Source organism: Manacus candei, unplaced genomic scaffold (genome assembly GCF_025592945.1).
Source record: "Manacus candei isolate 608988 ecotype Guabito, Panama unplaced genomic scaffold, ASM2559294v1 h1tg000005l, whole genome shotgun sequence".
Lineage (NCBI taxonomy): Eukaryota > Metazoa > Chordata > Aves > Passeriformes > Pipridae > Manacus > Manacus candei.
The window spans coordinates 5376641-5398118 of NW_026138053.1; the positions used below are offsets into that span (position 1 = coordinate 5376641).

A 21478-nucleotide genomic window follows, 5' to 3' on the forward strand; every position below is an offset into this window, starting at 1 on the left:
AGCGATGTTGCTTTGTACCCTCTCCCCAGCTGTGCCTGAGAGCTGTAACACGTGTTCCACACATCCACTACAGCTAATCTCACACCCCAACATGTTTCAGCAGTTAAGACATGGAAACATTTTTGTTAATGGGAATGAAAGACCTTCATCCTAGTAGTGTAATTCCGATAAGTAGCAGCTTAAGAGAAAAATCATACTGCAGTCTAAATATGCTGCCTCTGAACATCACAGCCTTTTTAGCTGAAGCTAAATTTAATTGTATTTGCCTTTTACAAGGGGGGTTGAAAGTAGTTTCAACTGTAACATCAGCTGCCAAACCCTGTATTTAGTTCTGTTTATTATTAATCATGTAAGTGGTCATGTTATGTGCAGTACGTGCAACAAAACTGAGAGTCCCTTGTGCAGGGGGCTGTACAAAAGTGTAATGGAAGTGTAATCAAATGCCTCACACAAAGTATGTATTGTGTGGTGTGCAAGTGTTCTGGGTTCAACACTGCTCATGACTTTCCATCTGTTATTTTATGTTACTGTGTAAAGAGTTCATGTAATTAATGTAGCCTGGGCCAGCATTTAACCTCAGTGCTGTACTGCTCATGAGTTCTGCTGGTATTTCTACCACCATTATTAGTGGTACCAACAGACACACAAATGCACAGAAGAAGGGGGGGGGAAAAAAGAAGAAATCTCACCTTGCTCTCACCTAAAACTGAAATCACTTTTATTCATTCACCCTGCTTCCATTGGGATCTGGACAGAGTGGCCCTCTCTAGCTGCTAGGCAACCTGAACTCTGCATTAAGTATTAGCTGTTTGCATTTGCTAAGAATATAATAATGTTACCTTTGAGGTTTATTTATAATAAAAACCATACCTAGCTGAAAATATAATAGTTTTCCTTCAGTAATCAGTAATTAGCAACTCTGAGAATACAAAATTGTTGGTTAAGAAAGAAATAATCTACATGCACACCCCATGGCTCCTTACAAATCAATCACAAGGAAGATTCTTTATATGAAAGTATTATTTCAGGTGGCAGTGGCATAAAAAAAAAATCTAATCCAAGAATTACATTTATGTAGATATTAGAATATCTATATATCTATATATCTATATTAATATATTTATGTAAACAATCTTTTAAATTCAATATTTAAAATATTATAAAATCTCATCCAACCACAAAATTAACTGTCTCATACAGTTACTTTATATAACACCACCAGTTCTAAACAAGTCCGAAAATATTTGAAATTAAAACAGTCAACTCATCTTGGAGTTGTTTAAAGAAAGAAAGAAAAAAATAAAGGCCTGCAAAGCATTATTTCATGTAAGCCCACTCTGGACCATTTTACTTTTTTGTTCTCTAGCAACAGCACTGTCATTCTACCTTAAAAACATCATGAATATCTTTGCTATGTGACATTCCTCTCAAGCTAAAGAGATATTCCTTTCAAGTCTTTTCAAAGCAGACCATTTCCCAGCCTGCTTGGTCACTGCCACAACTGATAGGGCTCTTATTAAAATATCAATTTGGGCAATTGAGGCGTTAATGTCAACAAGGCAAGAGGCCCATCAATGACATCAAAATTAAACAGAGGAGCACTCTTTTTTGATCATTACATTTGACAGCTTGTCAAATCCTGATTCACAAAACACAGACTTCCTCAAATCCAGCAAACACAAAAGTGGGACTTCTGGCTTTAAAATGCTCCTCAATTTCTGCAGGAGATACAAAAGCTCGAGACAGGCCAGAAAGACATTTACTAACACAGCTGTCAATCTTCACACGCAGCTGTTTGGCACTTATTTTTCTCAGCTTTAAGAAAACCCGAGGAACTGTTTGTAGCTGGAGTACTGCGTCTGAATATCCTCTCTTCTGTTCAACACAGGCAACACTCAGCATAGAAAGTCCCGCTGATCACTGATCTCTCTGGATCACAGCACAGCAGCAGCAACTTCCCCCTCACCTTGAGATTTGCAGAGCACAAAACAAGGTTATTTGGCACAGCCCTTGAGCACCTCGAGTCTACCACAGCTGTGCACACTCGAGAGCTCCACAAGCACCCCGAACTCAGAAGGACCCGGCTCTGCAGACAGAGAGCATCAGAGGTTCCCAGAAGTGCTTCTCTCTGAATTCTGTAAAGACATCTGAAGTGGTTAAATTAAGCACTTGTACTTCTCCTTCTTCACTTGGTTTCACATTAAACCTGGCTTAACATCAAGCTCACGAGGAGCATAATTTAAAAAGTCAATACAACTGGAAAATTGTAGGTCAAAGCAAAGTGTTCACTGGGGCCACATAGTCCTACACTCATAGAAACTCAATAGCAGCTGTAAGTAGTTTTTTAAAAAGTAATTGGAAGATGGGTTGGTAAGAAAACTCTTCCTTCCTACACTTAGGAACACATAATTTTGGTATATTAATGGACCCCACTATTACTACGTGTACTCTGAAGAACACATTGAAATTAAACATATAATCTCAGGATGGGCAGGAGATAAACAAACACTGTGGTTTTAATAGAGGTACACGATGTTTTTGTTAAGGTCCTTGAATCATAACTCACATAAGGGACTCATGCAATGAGCACAGAAAGAGAGAAGAACAGAACACGAGTTACTGTGGAAACTGTCAAACACTGAATGAACCTTTTATTAAAAATAAATGTTAAATCAACAGTGTTGTTGGTAACTCCAACATTACAGGTCCTATAGATAGCACCCTCTGAGGAATCCACCTGACATCTCTTTCCATAAGAAGTTTAAGGTTATTAAAGCCTTTTTCCCCCCCAAAGCCTTCAAACAGATTTAATTAAGATTATTGCTTAATTCACTTTAATCCTGGAATCTCTGAAAAAAAACCCAAATATTTTATGGTGCTTTCTGTCTTGCTTTTACACAACTTATTAGAAAATTCCATGTTCCAAAATTAAGAAAGACCAACTGGACGAAAACCATCTTTAGTTGTTTATTGGGCCTGAAGTACAAACCTTTTTATTACCAAAACCCTAAATTAAATCAAACAGCTTCATGCCAGGTTATCTACGTTAGTTTCAATATCAGCATTTTTCAACACAAAAAGGATCTTTTATTAAGTAATTTGTTGTAACTTGTATCCAGCAACCCAGAAATAAAACGAATAATAGAGTTGTAGTTAAAAGAAAAAAAAAATCCTCATTTTATAAGCTCACTATTTATTGTGACAATTCAAGTTCACCACAATAAATTAAAAAAACCACGTGATTACTATAATTTTACATTTAAATATAATTATTAAAGATTAATTATAAATCCAGTGTATGTAAATCAATTACAAAACCAAGCTCTTAGCTGGGGCAGATTTGGGTAGAAATGCTTGGCACTGCTGAGCAGGTACAGGAGTTGCAGGAAGATACAAGTATGTATGTAGAGGACATAAACCCATAGTAGAAGTTATGTATAGAGTTCACTCACTGAGCACTCATTGAATTTCTGCTCGCTGAAAAAGTGCTATTAAAGAGCTCCAGACCTGCATAGAGTTTGTTGCAGTTTAATAGACACTGACTTTTGAGATCATAGAGCTGCTGCTTAAGACAATACCAGGGCTCTGACCAGCAATACAGAGAACTCAGCTCACTGCAGGAATGCAAAGATACAGCCACACAGAACTTAGGAACAACCAAAATCTACAGCAATCCAAAAATCTACTTCCAAACAAGCTATTTTTTACCATCATATCTTTGCTGGGATTAATATAAAGCATTTTTGAACACGCTGGCACTTACCCAAATCTGCAGCTTCACCCGCTTGTCATTTCTGTAAACTGTTTTCACTTTGAAGTCAATCCCTACTGTGCTAACGAAGGCTGGTGTGAAAGTGTCATCAGCGTATCTGAAGAGGAAGGATGTTTTACCCACGCTGCTGTTGCCAATGATCAGGAGCTTGAACATGTAATCAAAATTTTGGTCTGAAGTATCTTTCTGCCTGTATCTGGCATCTGTTACTGAAGCCATCTAAGACAATGACAAACATGGAAAAAGAACAGATTTAAGAGCAGTTCAGCATTTGTTTTCCTTAACTGTGTACCATATGTTTAGGTTACCTCTCTACTTTCTGATGTCATAACCACTATATCTGCTGAATAAAGAGGAACACACTTTGAAATCTTCTTTTAAATCCTGGCTTTAAATGTCTATTATTCACTTGTACAGCTAAGATTCCCAAGCCCAAGAAATACACCTGTTGCACTGCTTTGTGTTGAACAGAATAACAGATGGCTATTGCAGATTGTTCAAATACTCGTGGGGAAACAGCATTCTTTACTCCTGTGGCAAGGTGCCACTTCTGTTGCTCCAATAAACTGCAGTACTGCAACCAAGAACTAAAATCTTTGACAGTGCAGCCAACCGTGCAGTTCATCAAGCAGCCTGCAAGGTAAATAAACCTAAATAATTCCTTTTATTACTTCTGTGGAAAATCTGCACTTCTAGCACATGCACCACCACCATTTTAGCCTTAGAAAAGTTCTGTTCTCAACATTTACAGAAGAAAAAAAAAAGGCAAGAGGATAAGATGAAACACCAGGAATTTCAGCTGAAATTTTAACTCTATCCAACACCCATCTACTATCAAGGCTGCAATTGAAATGAACAGCACCTGCATAAAATATGAGGGCTCAGTGTGGCTGCAGGCAGCATGTGGAATGGATAAATTATCCCTTTTATTATGTGGTTGTGAGAGTTGTGAATTTTAGTGGAATGGGGAGGGGGGAAGATGCAGCCTCAGAGATCCCTGTGACCCTGAACTGGATTCAGAAACCAAAAAACAACAGCTGAATCTAAAATATCAGGACTCACTGAGCAACCCTGGCTGCTTTAATGAACGCAGCCCAGACAGTTCATGGGAGAAGGCAAGGCCCTGACTTTTCATCTCTGTTTGTACAGAGCAGAACACAACTACACAGACCAAATTACTACAAAGGAGGAAAAGGAAACTTTACCTTTTACTACCTATACCACACTTTTAATCTCTCATGCTGTTTCAAACTTTACCCCACATCAAACAACCAAAGGTCTTAGCTCCTTTTAACGACTCACAGGGTTGGCAAACTGGGGCAATGACAGCACAGGTCTGAGCAGCAGCTACTCATCCAAAGCAGGACCTGTGCTACTTGTGTGCAGTATCAGAAAGCATTGGGTGGAGACCCAAGACTCATCTTTCCCCAGCATTCAAGGAAATAATTTTCCCCTCAACTCAGATTCATAGGCACATTTGGGAACAAAACTCCCTCCAATGTCTATTCTCACCATGTGGCCAAATACTTTCCTTCTTACTAAGTCTCACCTGCACACAGGACTTCACTCATTTACTGAAAAAAACGCCAAAAAACCAAAACAAACAGTTCAAAATTCACTGTAATTAAACAGCTATAAACCAAAATACTGTCCAAAGGCAATTTAAATGGGGATAATAATTTAACTTAAATTCCCCACAGATGGGAACCGAACCAAACCCAACCCAGTTTAAACTTCAATACAATATGCAGGACGGTTTATCTCTAATTAAACACATGCACCTTTCTCACACAGAGAAGGGCTGGTGCAGCAGACATTTCGTTCACAGATTGCATTAACAAGGATAGTTTCTGAAGCAATTTATCAGTAGCTCAATAGTGAACAGCTGCACTGAATGCAATAAAATCTTCCCACAAGTGTTTCTCTGTAGGATACAAAACATTTTGATACACTCTTTTCTGAACTTCAGCTGCTATTCTGTCAGATTGCACAGCTCTTTGAAACACTCCAGAAAACACAGGAACAAATCTTCTTCTCATCAGTGTACCAGAAAACAGCTCTTCCACCCATGTGTTGTGTTCACAACAGAAATTTCTAAAATGAAGAATTCAGCATCTGACTGACTTCCATGCAAACACTCAGGCCAATGCACTCACTGCCTCCTTAATCTCAGAAATCTCAGCTGTAAAGATTATCTATCAGGTTGATTTGTACCATCACCAAGCTGGAAGACAGTGAGAGTTGTCCATTTCAGTAATTTATCTTCCCCGTACACATTGTAGTTTCCACAAATGCCATTGAGAACACTCGTGCACTCAAGTGAAAAAGAAAAAAAATAAATAAAAAAAAAATCTCTACTTCTCCATTCCACTCACAGAGGCTTGAAAAAAGTGAGAAGCCCTCACCACTTGAAGGCTGGTCATTTAAAGATTCAGAGGCAGACCTTTAACAAAGAAGTATTCCACTAATCATACAGGAATCAATATCTTCTTTCTACCTCTGCTTTCACAGAATCCATCCGCACACTCCAAGTTGATCTTTTACCTGAAGCACTGCTGCTTCTATTAACCCCTCTAGATTGCTCTAATCAGAAGTGTACCTGGCTAAGAATGTGACTTTCAGATGTCAGTTAAGAAAGCAATTACAGAATGTGGCCAGCTCGAGCAGCTTTGTTAGAAGCACAACACGGAAAATAAGATCAAATGATACTTGCACGGAGTGCGGGGCTGTTGTCATAGAAGCACAACACTCGCTGGCCTGTGCCTGCCTCTGTGCTGCGCTGGAGATGTTGCAGGTCAGCGCCCTGAATCACCAGAGGCAGCATCAGAGCACAGAGATTTCAAAGAAAATTCCAACCCCTTGCTTAAATTTGACTTTTCCCTTCCCCCACCCCAGTCAATAGAGTGGAACTGAAAGGACTTTTGCTCTAATTTCTGATTACTCCTCTCATGGTAGATCATGACTGAAGATGAACTCCACCAGCATTTGGGCTGAAAGTGTTCACAGGGCTGCCCCTGAATTGGTGCTGAATTCTGAAGCCAGGAAACAGCAGACCTTCCTCCCGTTCTCCCCTTCCTCTTCCTCACCTATTGTCTCACTCCTACTCCAAGCACTCCCTAGTCATGCCAGTCCTGTACCCCACAGAGAGCTGGTTCAGAGCACAGAGAGATCCCAGTTAAAAATAAATCTTCCTACAACTTCTGTTCTGCAGGGCTGTTTGTAAAGTTGGTTCAGCTCCTGATCCAGCACAGCTGAGGGAGCCAAGCAGAGGGGACAGAGCAGTGGGAACTGATGGCAGTTGCTATGCTACTGAGAGACAGGTCCATGGAATCACATCTCCTGCAGGCCCTCAGCACTTGGAGGAGGTTCTGCAGCAGCAGCAGAGGGGAACGATGACAATGGGCAGCTCCCTCCAAATCATCCAAACAGCCATTGTTCTCAGGGGGTTGTATTCCCTCCTTGGTCCAAGGCCATTTAGCTGGCAGTGTAGCCCCCTGCTCCCTGGGCACACAGGGACATACACGGTTCATTCAGGATGGCTCCAAATAGAGTAGCATCTCTGCTGTCTAGTGTTCAGTTGCAGAAGATCAGTCAAACACAACTGGCATGCAGAGGGCAAAGGAGACGCTTGTGAATGTTTCCATTTTGACTGCCTTGGAATAATCCTTAATAAAATACCTGTACAGGAAAGGTTTAGCCGCATTCCATAAAACCCATTACACGGGAGAGGAAAAAGCTGCCAATCAGATTGTCCTTGAGGACACTTCAGTATGAGGCCTTGCATCATTTAGTTCTCTGCCCGCTGCTTTGTAACTAAGAGCATACTAAAATTGACAACCTTTTTTCCCCCATGTGCTTTAGTAATGGGAGCAAGGTCTCAAACACATCCACTTCCAACTAGTTTGTGAAAATAGGCAGTTACGTAGCTATGAGATACCTTATTATTTCCCTATTGAGAAAAAAGCCTGCAGTGTGAGCTCATCTTTTATTAGACAAAGAAACCACGTAAGAGCAGGTTGCTGCAAATGCTCTAAAGCAATAAAATCTTAATCAGAGCTTATTAGCCACCAAAGAATATGTTCCTCGGTCAAGGCGGCTCTCCTGCATTTAGTTTCTATTTTGGTCTAATGAAGTTTAAAAGAAAAAAAACCTATTGCCCTAAGACACCTCCATGGGAAACCAGCCTTTGCTGCTTTCAGTGCTCACTGAAATGTGTCATACAGATGGATTCACACAGCTGTGCTCTTCAATTTGTGACCAACATCATGGTGAAGAATCAAAATAGTTTGTAGTGAAACACCAAACAGCATAGCATTCCTGCTCTTAGAAATCACTAGAAGTGGTCACTGCCACCCCTGTTGGCAGTGACTGTGGGCAGTGGCTGCGGGCATTTACTGCCCACAGCCAGCTTCAGTAAAATACATGAACTGTCCAAAGTGTTGGCTAGAAATCAAATGCTGTATCTCACCATTCATTTACTTCCAGGAAAAAAAGCTAAGGTTGACTCCAAGTGCTGCCAGCCCCTTGAAGTTTTGGCTACAAACTAATGGAGGGTGCTCTTCTCTATCCTCTCACAGCCAAGAAACAAGAAATCCAATCATTCCCATGGAAGTTACACATCTCTATTAGCAACCAAATGAGTGTGTTCACAGACATGACCATTTCCATGTCTCATTCTCTCTCACAACATTGTGAGAGTTTGGAAAAAAGTCTCCTTGTCTTCTGTCAGTCACCTCAGTTAACCATGAAACATGGTCACACTGATGCAACTTATACTTCAAACTACCCACTAACAAATTCAATTTCTTATGAACCTGTGTGTTCTGGACGTTACAGCTTCTGGGCATTTCTAGCAGTAAAAACATATTTTAATATGTCACTGCTTCATTTTTAAAGGTAAAACTTAAATTTCCTACGTATGTTTTGTGTTACACAGGACCAGTAACAATTTAAATGTGACTGTTTAACTGTTTCATCATCATCTGCCAGCACAGACACATTTTTTTGTTCAGGCAGATGAGAAGATGGGGTGAAACCACCCCCCTATATTTCTAAGAGTCAAAGATCTTATGACAGCTACTCCAGGCTGGGTCCAGTTTCTCTGTGTGTATGTCTGTGTTTTCAGCAATTGGGCCACTCTGTTTCTCCTGACACTCTTTTCACAGAGCTGCCAGTGTTAAATCATTCCTTTATATCAGAGTCCAAACGTCTTTTTTCCTACTTCCACAGTACTGTTTCTGACTTCCAGTGCTCAAGGTCAGCCAAGAGAGAATATCTAAGAAAGAAGTCGATGTCTATCAGTCTAGAAGGAATAAATGGTAACAGCAGACAACAAGAGAAGGGGCGCAGTCACGAACACAGCTGTACCTGTTGGACTCCTGGCTATCCATAGGCACTTAGGAGTGTGAGAGGAAGGAAAGAGATTACTAGACACACTCATTTGGTAAAGCAGAAATAATGAGCCCAAGTAAAGGTCAAAGTTTAAAAAAAACCCACATGCATTGTGCTAAAGTCAAATAGATCGCACACAGGCCAAGGCTCTTACAGAAACAAAGGACAGCAGCACTGCAGACAGCCCTGAAGATGCTAAAAGACTGTGGAAACTACTGTGTAAGTTATGTGGTAGGGAAGCAACAAAAAAGAGTAGATAAACCAAAAGATTTCTTAATCTCTGATATTGACAGTTTAACAGTAACCCCCGAGAGATGTTACTAACATGCAGTTTAACTTCTTTTTGAAAGAGTGAATATCTTGTAGGGTTTTATTCCCCAAAAAGAGTCTTTAAAAATGTATTTAAATTAAAATATTCTAGTTCACAAATTATACATCTATGTTAATTTTCTATTATAAAAACTCATTCCTTTATGTGCTCTGTCATTGGAAAATAAATATTTTTGTATTATTTTTCAGAAATTAAATTCTGAATCGAATTTCTATCAAGCAATGGAAATTTTTTACAGCCAATGTGTGTTGTCCTAGGAATAAAGCTCATAAAGGAAATAAGGCCATGACCTTATGGAGTCTTATACAAATGCTGTACTACAAGAGAGATTTATCAGAAGCAGAAAACAGAGTGTGAGCAAGTAACAAAACTGCTAATAAATATTGCAAGCAAGCGATAGTTACCAATTTAGATCTATAATCCATGAGACAGATGAAGGCTTTGCTGTGAGTATATGAATCAATAGAGTGGTCACACTGTTGAACCTGCGATGTAGAAGCAAAAGGATTAAAATGTTTGTGATAAAGGTGGATAATGAGAATATTAGGGAATAGTAGGTAGGAGACTAATGGGTAGGCAGGTTAGGCTGGGAGCACACTGCTGTGTAAGGTCTGAGCTTCCTTCTGGGAAGAGGAAAGTCCTGTAGTGTACAAAGAGAATAGAAACAGTGCTGGAGTTAGTGACAGATATTAAGATAGCAGCAGATATTTGGAGCCATCAGTTTAAAGTTTATTAAAGGGAGATTATCTTGATTAAGCTAAAATAAAATTTCCAGATCAATCTTACAAGTGGATGGAAAACCTTAAATAGGAATCATCACACATTTCCTGCAGAAAGGCAGCAAAGCAAATGGAACCAAGGAGCAGCTGAAATATATCTGTACACATTGGTGTTTTGCACAAAGCCTGGATAAAAGTCTACTGTGCTGCAAAGGCAACTGCAATAGGACATGGAAATGTCTGCAACTTACAGCACATCTATACACAAATAACTGCCTCAAAGTAATAGTCATTCTGGATTTAGAGCAGAAAAACATAACAGAATTTAGTAATCTTTTTTATGGCTAATACAATCTAAAGGCCAACTTTTTCTCTGGTGCATTGCCTCTCCAGTAACCAGGGCACACCACCTTTTGTCATTAACTTACATTATCTTGCCTCGTAGAGACTGACAAAACACGTGGGCAAACTCAGACCTTATGTAAACGAGCTGCAGCCACCTATTCCAGGTGAGAACTTGGATCAAAAGCAAATCCTTTCTCACGACCCACACAATTGAAAATCCCCTCACTTGGCAACAAGGCTGCACATTGCTCTTGCCCAAAGTATTGCACATTTTCTGGTATCGGTTACATTTCCTCCTCTTCTCATACCCCTGCCTTCTGCAACAGCTGCTCACTGTGACAGCCTCTGGCTTGCACTTAGTACCATCCAGAACTTGATTTTGGGGTGTCATCTAACTAACTCAATTGATAAATCTAGAACAAAGATAATTCAACTCTCTACATAGAAAGTCTATGTCTATTACTTTAAAAATATGAACTCCTCATCTTGTCAGCAAAAACTAAAATGCCTTTATTGATGACTCTAGAAGTCTCTACAAGAAGATGTTTGTAGTGGATTTGATCTGGAATTTACATGCTACAAATAAGTTCAATATATGCATGGCAACTGAAAGATAAAAAATCTCTAAGCAATGTCAGTGGTTATTTATTACTATTACCCATTTAGATTTGGGAACAGAGGCTTTAAAAAGAGCTTTAAAAAGGTTTTCAAGAACTTTCTGGCTGTGGAACGAGAGTCAAAAACCAGCAGATATCACCTTTTTGCCAACAACTCTCTAACTTCATAACTACCTTTAGTTCATCTGCAGGCTGGGACTGTCGTTAGGAAGATTTCCTCAAGCCAAATGTCTCTGTGTATCTGGAGCCAGGCCTCTCCCATTTCCTGCACAACGTTCAACATCCTCAAAGTCCATTTTAGAGCCACAACAAAACTCTCAGGAAGGAGGAATTAGTCACTCTAATTTTACAATGGTAAAAAATGTAAAGAAATCGAAGTTCCCACTTTTTTACTCTGTTCTATGAGTCTTTTTTTGAGTGTTTGTGACTCTTTTATCACCACATGGTTCTGTGACTATTGGCAAACATGCTACGCCAGAAAATAGAGAAAAATATCCCCTTGTAAAGGGGAGGCACTAACTGAGCCCAGCTCAGCTCTCTCCCGAGGGATGCACAGAACAGGGGATTTATATCCTCCTTACGCACCAAAGAGTGGATGCAGAGATTTCCACAATTCCCTGAATATTCCATTGAATTCTGGAACCCCAGGAGCCAGCCAACTTCTAGGCCTACAGAATCACTAGCTGAGGCTGACCCCAAATCCAGAGAACAGCATGCACCAAAGAGGTTGATTGCTGTTACAAAACTCACTATCACTAAAGCCCTTCCCTCCTGTCACAAACATTGCAGCGATGGCCGAGACAACAGACTTCAGTCTCCTTCTCATGGGCTCTCCAGCCTTGCAGCTCTGCCTCAGTTTCTCCAAGAAGGAACTGGAAATAGTGAAGTACTCCCCAGTATCTCACTGCTGAACACGCTGACAGTGACCTAAAAGAACTCTGGGCAACACACCAGACGAATCTGTATGAGCTCTGCTACAAGACACATGCGAGTAAGTCCCTGCTGATCCTTCCCCAGCTGGAAGGCAAGGCACAGCTACATTCTGCAGCCCTCCATGGAGAAAGCCATGATCATGCCCTCTCACAGTGGTGGAAGATAAGGAAAGTTCAGGTACCTGATGGAACTCATCCTATCTGTGATGAAACTCATCCTACCTGGGGCTAGAGTGAGACCACCTGCAGATTCAGGTAGACACCCCTCCACCAGCGTGCAGGAGACAGCACTACAGATTTTTCTGCATCACTGGGTCTGAAACCTTTCACTTACAGGTAAAAGCAAGCTGCTCTCCTGACCAAATCAGGTGACCAGAGACTGGTATTGTCCTGTAGAAACCACCAGAACCACACAGAGACAGGGCCAGCTCAGGATGCCTCTGCAGTGCTGAAGTTTAATTTGCTGCCTTTTATCCTCCTCTTTCAAGCAGAAAACTGGTGATGAATAAGTTAATTCATTTCTCTGTGCTATGATGTTCTCCATGCTGCAAAGTAAGCCACCTGCTAACTGGGATTACGACAAGCATCCCCCATTTCCCCTGTTTTAATTAGCTAATACTTCCAAACATAAATCGTAATGCTTACGTCAAATATCAAACACTATTGTGCTGCACTAAGCTAAGCACACATTTCCAGGAGCTCTCTAAATAGGCAGAACTTGAAGCACAAGATACATTTTTACAGCGAAAAACATACCTGAAATGATCAGTTCAGGATACTTCTCAGCGTTAGCCATTGAGAAATGCTTCAGAAAAACCTGCTTCCTCAGCCAAACCAGTAACAAACAGACATGGATCTGCTGGGGAGGGCCAAGTGGACTGCCCTTCTGTGGAACTACAACCAGCCAAGGTGATCCAAGACCCTGAAATGTGATGCTGAGACCTGCCCATTTTAATCTGGGATGACATCAAAATAAAAGGAAGGTAGAAAAAACTATCTCTGAACCATTCACAAGTCAACTAACATGACTATTACATGACAACAACAACTATCACGTTAACAAATACTAAATGTATTCCTTTGCTACACCTAGATGTAGCAAGAACTACTGTTGTAAAACATAGAGCTAGTAAGTGTTCTAAATTTGTTACCTGAAAGTGTATCAGATCTGCAAGGGGGACAGTAGGATTTTGTCAAAATTGCAAAGGAAGCTTGATTTAAAGATGGATTTGTCTCTCTTCTGACTTACACTATAAATTCTTCTGATAAAACTGTCCTGAAGACAGTGATCATACCAAAGGCTCAGTGAATGCATATGCAACCACTTCCAGGATAGCAAACACAAACAGCAGGAAATAAAAGCCTTTTAGTTATATACTTCCATACAGCAGCGTATGGATTCAATCTTGTACTCACTATAAACCAATACCAGTTCTCCCATGATCTGGGTACAGTTACACAAATCCAAATTAGAGTTCCAGTGACATTTTTACCTTGGGAGGAAAAAAAAAAACATTTATGTTTATTTGAACCCAGACCTAATCTAGGCTACTGTGAAGCCCCACAGACTGTTACTTGCACAGCTGAGAGTACAGCATTGGATCACAAATAAGTAATGGGAAACAGCAGGAGAGGTTGAACCCAGATTTGCCACCAAAGAATTGTACAAAAACACGTATTCTGAGGCTGCATTCTTATATTGTCTCAGGACAAGGGAAAATCCAGGCTAAAATTAACCCCCACTTTTTATTTTTTTGACAGGTTAGACTCAATTTAGGTCAGATCAACCTGATGCACTGCATAAGCACACAATATGTCATGCTTGTAAGAAGGAAAGGACAGCATGAAGGCAGAGCTGTGGGAAGCAAAAAGGTGGAACCACTCATGCTGGTGTTGGTGATATTGCCCTGCAGTCCCACAGCACAGCGTTACCCCCTGCATCAGATGAGCAGCACTGCTGGGCTGCTGGGAGCACGGAGAAAATACTGGGGAAAATAAACGTGTATTCTCAAAAAGTATGGGGAAAAAAAAGTGTGTTTTTGTACAGCAGATACTGGCCAAACTGGAGAGTTTTTATGAACTAAATTAGAATGATTGATCCGTTTGGCTTTGTGCAGTGGACTCACTGCCCAGGGCCGTAGGGCAGCGTGGGTGGACACCCAAGTCCGGTGTTGCGCCCGCCAGCAGCTCTGTGGTGGGGGCTCCGGGCGGGCTGTGCAGTCCGACCCCCCCGGGTCTCTGCCCTTCCCCAGCAGCGACAGCGGCGCCGCGACCCCCGGCAGTGCTTTATCGCTGGGTAGTTGTGTTGTTACCTGCTCGCACTCCCCAAGCCGAGCAATGCCCAGCGTGACGGGAACGGGCGGGTCACACACCAGCTGGAGAACAGCTGGGAAGGCCCCGCTCTCCAGCCTTCCCCCCGCGTCCCCCCGCCCCGTGCTCAGGATATTTCAAAGATAAAGGACTATTATATCGCCTCGCTTTGCTGGGAAATGTTTATTTTAGAGCTGGAAGTGCTATTGCCCTCTCTGCCCCGTCGCTCCCGAGAGCCTCCCGTCACACCGCACCTCGGGGGCGCGGAGCGCCCGCTGGTTCGCACCCACCGGCACCGCGGGCACCTCCTGCCCCCTGCCCCGGGGCCGGGCACCTCCTGCCCCCTGCGCCGGCCCGCGGAGCCCGGGGACAGCCCCGACGCACGGTGCGAGGAGGGTGGAAAGAGTTTTTGAGTCCCGGCGAGGGCGATGAGACACGGCGAGTCCCCGCCGGCAGCCCCCTCCCCGGTACTTCCGAGGGGAAGGCAGCGCCCCGACGGCGCGGGAGGATCCCTGTCCGCGGGGCCGCGGCTCTTACCTGCGGTGGAGAAGCGCCGAGCCTAGCCGAGGTAAGCGAAGCCAAGCCAAGCCAAGCTAAGCCGAGCCGAGCCGTGCGGGTCCCGCGGCCGCTGCTCGCGTGGCGCAGCCGCCCCCCCGCCGGTACCTGGGGCGGCCCCGGGGGCGGAGCGCGGCGGGGCGGGGGTGGCGGCCCCGGCTGGGAGAGACGGCCCCGGCTGGGAGAGACGGCTGGGGGACTCCGCCGTGCCCGGCACCGAGGAGCGGCCGCCGGTGGAAGGCAGGCAGGCAGGTGAGCAGACAGACGGACAGACAGGCAGGCTGCCCGAGCCCTCGGTGGCCTCAACCAGGTGCTCGCCCTCCGCCCCGTGCTCCGCTCCTGGGGATGAGAATCACCTCAGTCGTTCCTAAAGCCCCGGTGGCAGGGAAGACGTCCCGGGTACCACCCTAATTTGCCGTCCTTGTCTCACTTTCCACACGGTCTGGAATTGTCATTAGTAGAACTGTTAACTCTGAAGCCTAGTGATGGCACCTGTGGCATCAGGAGCTACATCTGAACTGATGAAAAGGCAGGAAAGTGAGGCATTGATTGCGATCTGTGTTTGCATGAAAGAGGTCTGGTGAAGGAGTTGCAGCAGACCCTCTTAGCTTTAAAATCCTCCAGACCCCAAGTTCAAATCAGAGACCTGATTGTGGTCTGTTCCTTGCTGGGAAACCTAAAAAGCTTTCAGAGATAATCCCCTGGACAAAGAGAACAAAATAATGGGCATTTTAAATGTATCTCTGACGTAACTAATGAGGTGCTTCCCAACCGGCAAGCAAAAATGGCAGCACGTTTCCCACTGCCAGGATTTAAGCAAGTTCCTAAGCACAAAGACAGGGTTCTTGAGCAGCTCTGAGAGAGAGAGGCACTTTGTAAGGGGATGCCAGAGCAGGAGCCACTTGAAGATACTGGATTTGCAGGGTTTCTGTAGTCAGGGAGAACCTTTGAACTCAGTGATTTAAAACTGGGGGCTACAGATGCCTCTACACTCTTCTACATCCCTCAGAACACTCCACTCAGTTCCCTCTCCACTCAGTCTCATTGTACTGTTGTGTTTGATGTGCAGCACTTTGACTCAGCTTGGACACTGCCCACACAGGACAGCGATTGTTTTGTCTACTTGTAAGAGCCTTTAGCACATCTAGTGATATTCAGCATCTGATCTTCAGTGATCTTTGGACTGGCTTGTATGTCAACCAGCCCTTGGAGCTACTTGAGCTTTATAGCAGTTCAACCACTTTAAAGGAGTCTAACAATTGCTTTTATTGCTTCATTTTTACCAGGGCAGTTGAGTAGTTGATGTGGTAGTGCTATACAACTGGCATACAACCAAGGTGTGCATTTTAGGAACAATCACAGGAACACCTCACTGCAGATCAGAGGTGCCATGCAGCTGCTCCATGTTACTCAAGCCCGAGCTATCTACCAGGCAGCTCAGGGGACAAATCTACCAAGCATCAGAGTGATTTTCTACCTTCATCTAGAATGACAATGTTTATTTGCCATCAAAACCACAACTCAAATTATTGTTATATAAGCCAGGCCCGGATTTAAGCCTTAAGTAAAATATCAGCTTTGTGTAGGCAACTAAATAATCAACAGCATAACAGAATCCCAGGTTCATTACAAAAGGTATTTCAAAGACAACCTAACAGGCTTGACACCAACAAAAGTCTTTCTAGCTCCTTGCAATCCTCTTGTTGCTCTGGGAAAGGTGATCTCCGCCTTTTCCAAAACCTGACTTCATCTCTACCCAACATAGTGTCTGCAGTTATGGAGATAATGCTTTTCCCTCTGCCTGCTGCCTGATCCTCAGTGTAGAGAACTCTTGTGAGCCAACAGCCCTATAAAGCACCAACACAGAAGGCAAGTGGTCATGAGCAGGTACCTGTACCTTTGATGCAACGGGCTCACTTATGACTCAGGCTCACTTGGGCATCTGCTTAGGGATCACCTGGTTTCACGTCCCATAATCGCAGCCACAAGCACAGAGCCACTGTTCAGCCTAATTTCCAAAGGCTTTTCCAGATTTCTTGCCACCCCTGAATCCCAGTGTTTACAAACAAGCCCTTTCTCCATCAGGGATAACCAAAAGAAGGGATGCACCCAGGTAATTAGGAGACAGGAGAATTTGTAGTGATTTTTTCTGTCTATCACTTTGTTTGGCCATGTTTCTATAATTTATGGAGAGAATATATTTTGCTCTCCTGGTGCACTTCCCTTCCAGGTTTTAACATTGTACAGTCATGAGCTGCTTACACAACTTCCAGTAAGGGAAGCCTGTGTTATTTTAGATTTATAGATGAGGAAATGAGGGAACAGGAAAGAACTCCCACAAGCTCACGGAGGTAGAAGGGAAGAGCAGATGTTGTGCTTTATCTTGTTTTCTGACGTGTGGATCTATCTCACTCTCTCACAGCAGTACTGAGAGCACATTTATCAAGCACAACACATATCTACTATCCTCCCAACATTTTTAATTCAAGACACTGCATCCTCACACAGTGCAATCGATCTAAGGAAACCATTTTAATATTTTTAGTTACCTCTTTTCTAAAAAGGGATTTTTTTAAATTAATGTATTTATTTATTCTTAAAGCAAGAGCAGCACCAAAACACTTAAATCAAGGATGAAGGTCTGCTGTGTGTAATGCTGTAAGAAGTAATAGTAGTAATGACCCTGTGTCTAACAGATTCATTGCCTAAGTTCATTATAAGCATTGGGCATACATAAACAAAACTGTATCCCGAAGTTTGGGATCCCACAGTTTGCACACGGAGTGGTGGTTTCAGCTCACTACCAGCTGTTATCAAGGGAAGCCAGAGAAAAACATGCCAACCTCCAGGAGAAAAAAAAATCCTCCTTTTTTGAATAGCACTCACCCGGGTGCTTCTTTGCCTCGGTGTGGAATAAAAAACACGTATAGCCCATGCTGTGCCCCAGGATGTGTGCAAATTCCATTCTCTTTAACAGGGCTAATGTACCAAAATCCTTACAAATGGCATTTTGAACATTGTTCATAATATCAGAAATAGCACAATAAAGTGACATCCAAATTTGACTGTGCTGCCAATGCAGCTTCTTTCATGCACAGCATGTTGTGTTGTGACCTGAAACACACTCAGAAAGCAGGGGGAACATCTGCAGTTCTTATCAATTAATATTTCTGCAGCATGTCTACCTACACCATGCTGTGCATGTGCAAAATGGCCAAAAAATGAATGTAGACCGGCAAATTATGTCTAATCAGCCAGTTGCTACAGCCTTAGCCAAACTCAGTCCAGACTGTTCTACCCCTTCAGCTTTGCCCAAGCTCCTCTCTCTGCTTCTATGGGCTTCTCTCCCTTGCCCTGACTTGGAGTGGCAGCAATGAGAGAAAGGGGAAACTCTAGGAAGTTGTCTCCCCTTTATCCCCCACATAACAGCAGGGACTTGTGAAATGGAGGAGGAGACAGCTGTGTTGGTCACAGGAATGCAGAACACGGGAGCAGCAACCACCCACTCGGTGATTCCATGCCTAGAACATACCCTGCCTGCTCCCTGCACTTTACCTGATGGGCCACTGTGCCCTGTCCTGGGATGACTGCCAGCCCAGGATGGTGTGTAACTGCCTCTCCTACTGGTCTGAGTCTGAACCTGGAATGCTGTAAGCACAGGTCAGCCAGTTTCTGCTTCCAATATAATTATGAATAGAGAAGTTTGGGGCACCTATTTTGTTTTCATCCCTAATCAAAGGAACCTTCTGCAGATTTAGCCATCACAAAATCGTGTCATGACATTTTTCACAGCCTAGAGAGGATCACTCAGGCCCTGTCCCCAGTGCCTGTGACAGGTCACAGGAGCTGGCTGGGAGTTGTCAGTGGAGATTCCTCCTCCTCTGCTGACGTGGTAGCACCGGGCTGGCGCTGTGGGAGTGAATCACCAGCTCTGGCAGGAGTGGTGCTCTTGGGACAATGGCAGGCCTGGGAACTGTGCACAGCCACTCCTTACTCTGGACAAACTTTGAAAGGAAAAGCAAACTGAGTTTATTTGACTAACTGCTTAACAAATCAGCACCTGTTTCTTCAAGGAGGAAAGCGGGAATGAGTTAATATGCCAAATAGTTTTGAGAAGAAGTGACTTTTACCATTTTGACAGACCTTCATTAATTGTTTCCTGGTTCCTTCCAGGCAGCAACCTCCCCTATCCAGTCAGTGCCAAAGACAACTTACACAGCTGCCTGGAAGGGGGATGCAACCATTTAGAGAAACTTCATCTTTGGCTTTGCTGTCTTTGAAACGAGCATGGATTTGCAGTGAAGTTCCCCTTTTCATCCCACACTCTGGATAGAGCTCTGCTCAGTGTAATTCCACCATTAGTGTTTTCTGAATCTCCATCCTTAGGTCTCAGGTTTTGATCCACCTATTGCACAGTTGTCAAGGAACAGCCCTGAAGTGGTTTTCCTGGTTGGGCAAACCCCATCAGGCGTAACACCAGGTCAGCTGCAAAGAAATACCACAGCATAATGCAAATGCAAATCCTCTTGCAAAAGCTAAGAGAAGTTTCATCACCTCCAAGGATATATGACCTTGTATTCATAGGGGTTTAATAATACTTCAATTCAGAGCTATTCATTACACAAGCTTTAAGGGAGGACAGTGAATGAAGCTCATTAGCAGTTGGATGCAGGCTGGATACGATGGCAGGCAGACAGCCACAGGGACAAAAGTGCATTTGAAATAGATGATCCCTAAACTCAGCATGCCAGGATGATAGACAGGACACTCTGGACGTGCTGGCATTCTTGGTTGTTGAGCTTTTGTTCCCTGCTGCTAAACATGGCAAAGGAAAGGTTTCTTGAGTCTCTTCCTTAGAGCCTGTTCAGCCTCAGGTGCAAAAGCAACCTCTGCTCCCAGGCAGCCAGATGGCCAGCTGCAATCCAGGCACTCCCTAATTAACTTTGGGTTTTTTTCCTCTGTGGGTTGTTTCTGCGAAAAAGGGAACTGACAGCATGTTTGTTTACAGGAGATTGATTTGGCTTGGCAGTTCCCTGGTCCCTACTAAGAATTTTGAAGTGTCTTTGGGTTTTGTTGTCACCTCACAGAAGGAGGAGAAGCTGAGAATCCATGGGGATTTCTAGGATGCATCTGAAGAAGTTATGTAAGTATGCAGGTTTACTGCAAGTCACACACAGATGGGCAGCAAATGAAACAAAGCTGATGGGGGCAAACTAATCTGAAACCTTAGTTACTGTGGAGTGCTGAGCTGCTGCAGTGTATAATTAAACACAACTACAGCAGACACTAACCTGCAAGCAGGTCCTCTAAGCCCTGTGGACTTGCTTGTGTCCATAAAGTCACTCAACGTATATAAAAAAACTGCTGGATGGATCCCTCTGCACAGAAGAAAATGCCAGCCTGATCTAGATGAAAAAGAAGAATAATTTAAAGAATCTGCAGTAGGAGTGAGCAACTAAAATGTCCAGGTACAAAGCTGACAGGTAGGAAAGACAAAAATATTTAGGTAACAGATTAAGTTCACCCTGCAATCCAGACATGTGAAACAGCTTTTACAGGAGTTAACTAGCTGCCCCTAGCAACCACGTGTGGCAGCACATATGTTGTGTTCTGCTGAGACCTCAGCTAAACACTGACCAGGCCAGCAAGTGCCAAGCTCCATCTTGCTACAGAGGACAAAAACAAAGTCTAGGAAAGAGCAAGTCAAAGGGAGGGTGGGGAAGCTGTGCCTGCTCACCATGGCTAAACATACAGAGGGTAGAGAGGATTAGTGAGAAAGGAGGCAGCCAAATAACAAAGGAAAAAGGATCACGGAATTTTTTTTCCTTCCAAAGTAGCAAGTCTGGAAGGCATAAAGTGCTGAAGGAGAGGAATTGTGTGAGAGAAGACATGAAGGAGAGTAATTTTGAATCAGGTTGGTCTTAAATATAAAGGATGAAGCACAGTGCTCACATCTGTCTCTAGGTGAAGAACTTCTTAAAAATTACTTTGAGGCCATGTTGCTTCTGACATCAGAGTGTTTTGCAAAGAAAGGGACAATTGATGTTCATCTCATGGGCTGTAATTTCGCTGCAGAGATAAGACAGGGGCAGAGCTGCTGCAAAGCTGTGCATGGAAAATCGCAGAGGTCCAGCCTGCTATTGTGCACTAGAGATTGGTTTTTTAATGATGATTTGTTGGAGATGAAAATGCAGAGTCCTCCCCCTGGTGGCAAGTAAAGAAAGCCATAGCAATGACTTTTTTAATCATGTCAATCTAAGGCTATAAATGAAATGAGCATCAGATAGGACCAATTTTTTATTAGGTCAACCGATACAGCTGGGGGGAAAAAAGAAGACAATTTTGCAAAATGCAGATCTGTTTTTTAGGACTTACATAGGTTTACTTTGAAGGCTAATACAACTTGAGAATAGTTACTGAGTTCAATTTGATCATTAATTTATTAGACCATTTGCAAGAGAAGCAGAGGATAAAGCCTGTAGAATAACTTTCAGCAGCTGATCAGG

The 21478-nt window shown here is 43.1% G+C and overlaps 1 protein-coding gene across 3 annotated transcripts in view; it reads right to left on the reverse strand.

Annotated features, from left to right (window-relative positions):
- RAB3B (RAB3B, member RAS oncogene family) overlaps positions 1-15095 on the reverse strand; it is a 52961-nt gene extending 37866 nt beyond the window's left edge. Inside the window, exons 1-3 of one of the 3 annotated variants that reach the window (XM_051800036.1) lie at positions 14955-15086; positions 9899-9979; positions 3764-3991 (exon numbers count right to left, since the gene is read on the reverse strand). In XM_051800036.1, coding sequence (XP_051655996.1) covers positions 3764-3991; positions 9899-9919 — 249 coding nt within the window. In that variant the 5' untranslated portion in view covers positions 9920-9979; positions 14955-15086. Of the gene's footprint in view, positions 1-3763; positions 3992-6371; positions 6475-9898; positions 9980-14954 lie in introns of those variants that run through there. The other 2 variants (XM_051800046.1, XM_051800055.1) reach the window with 2 other exon arrangements.
- Between the last annotated feature and the right edge of the window lie 6383 nt (positions 15096-21478).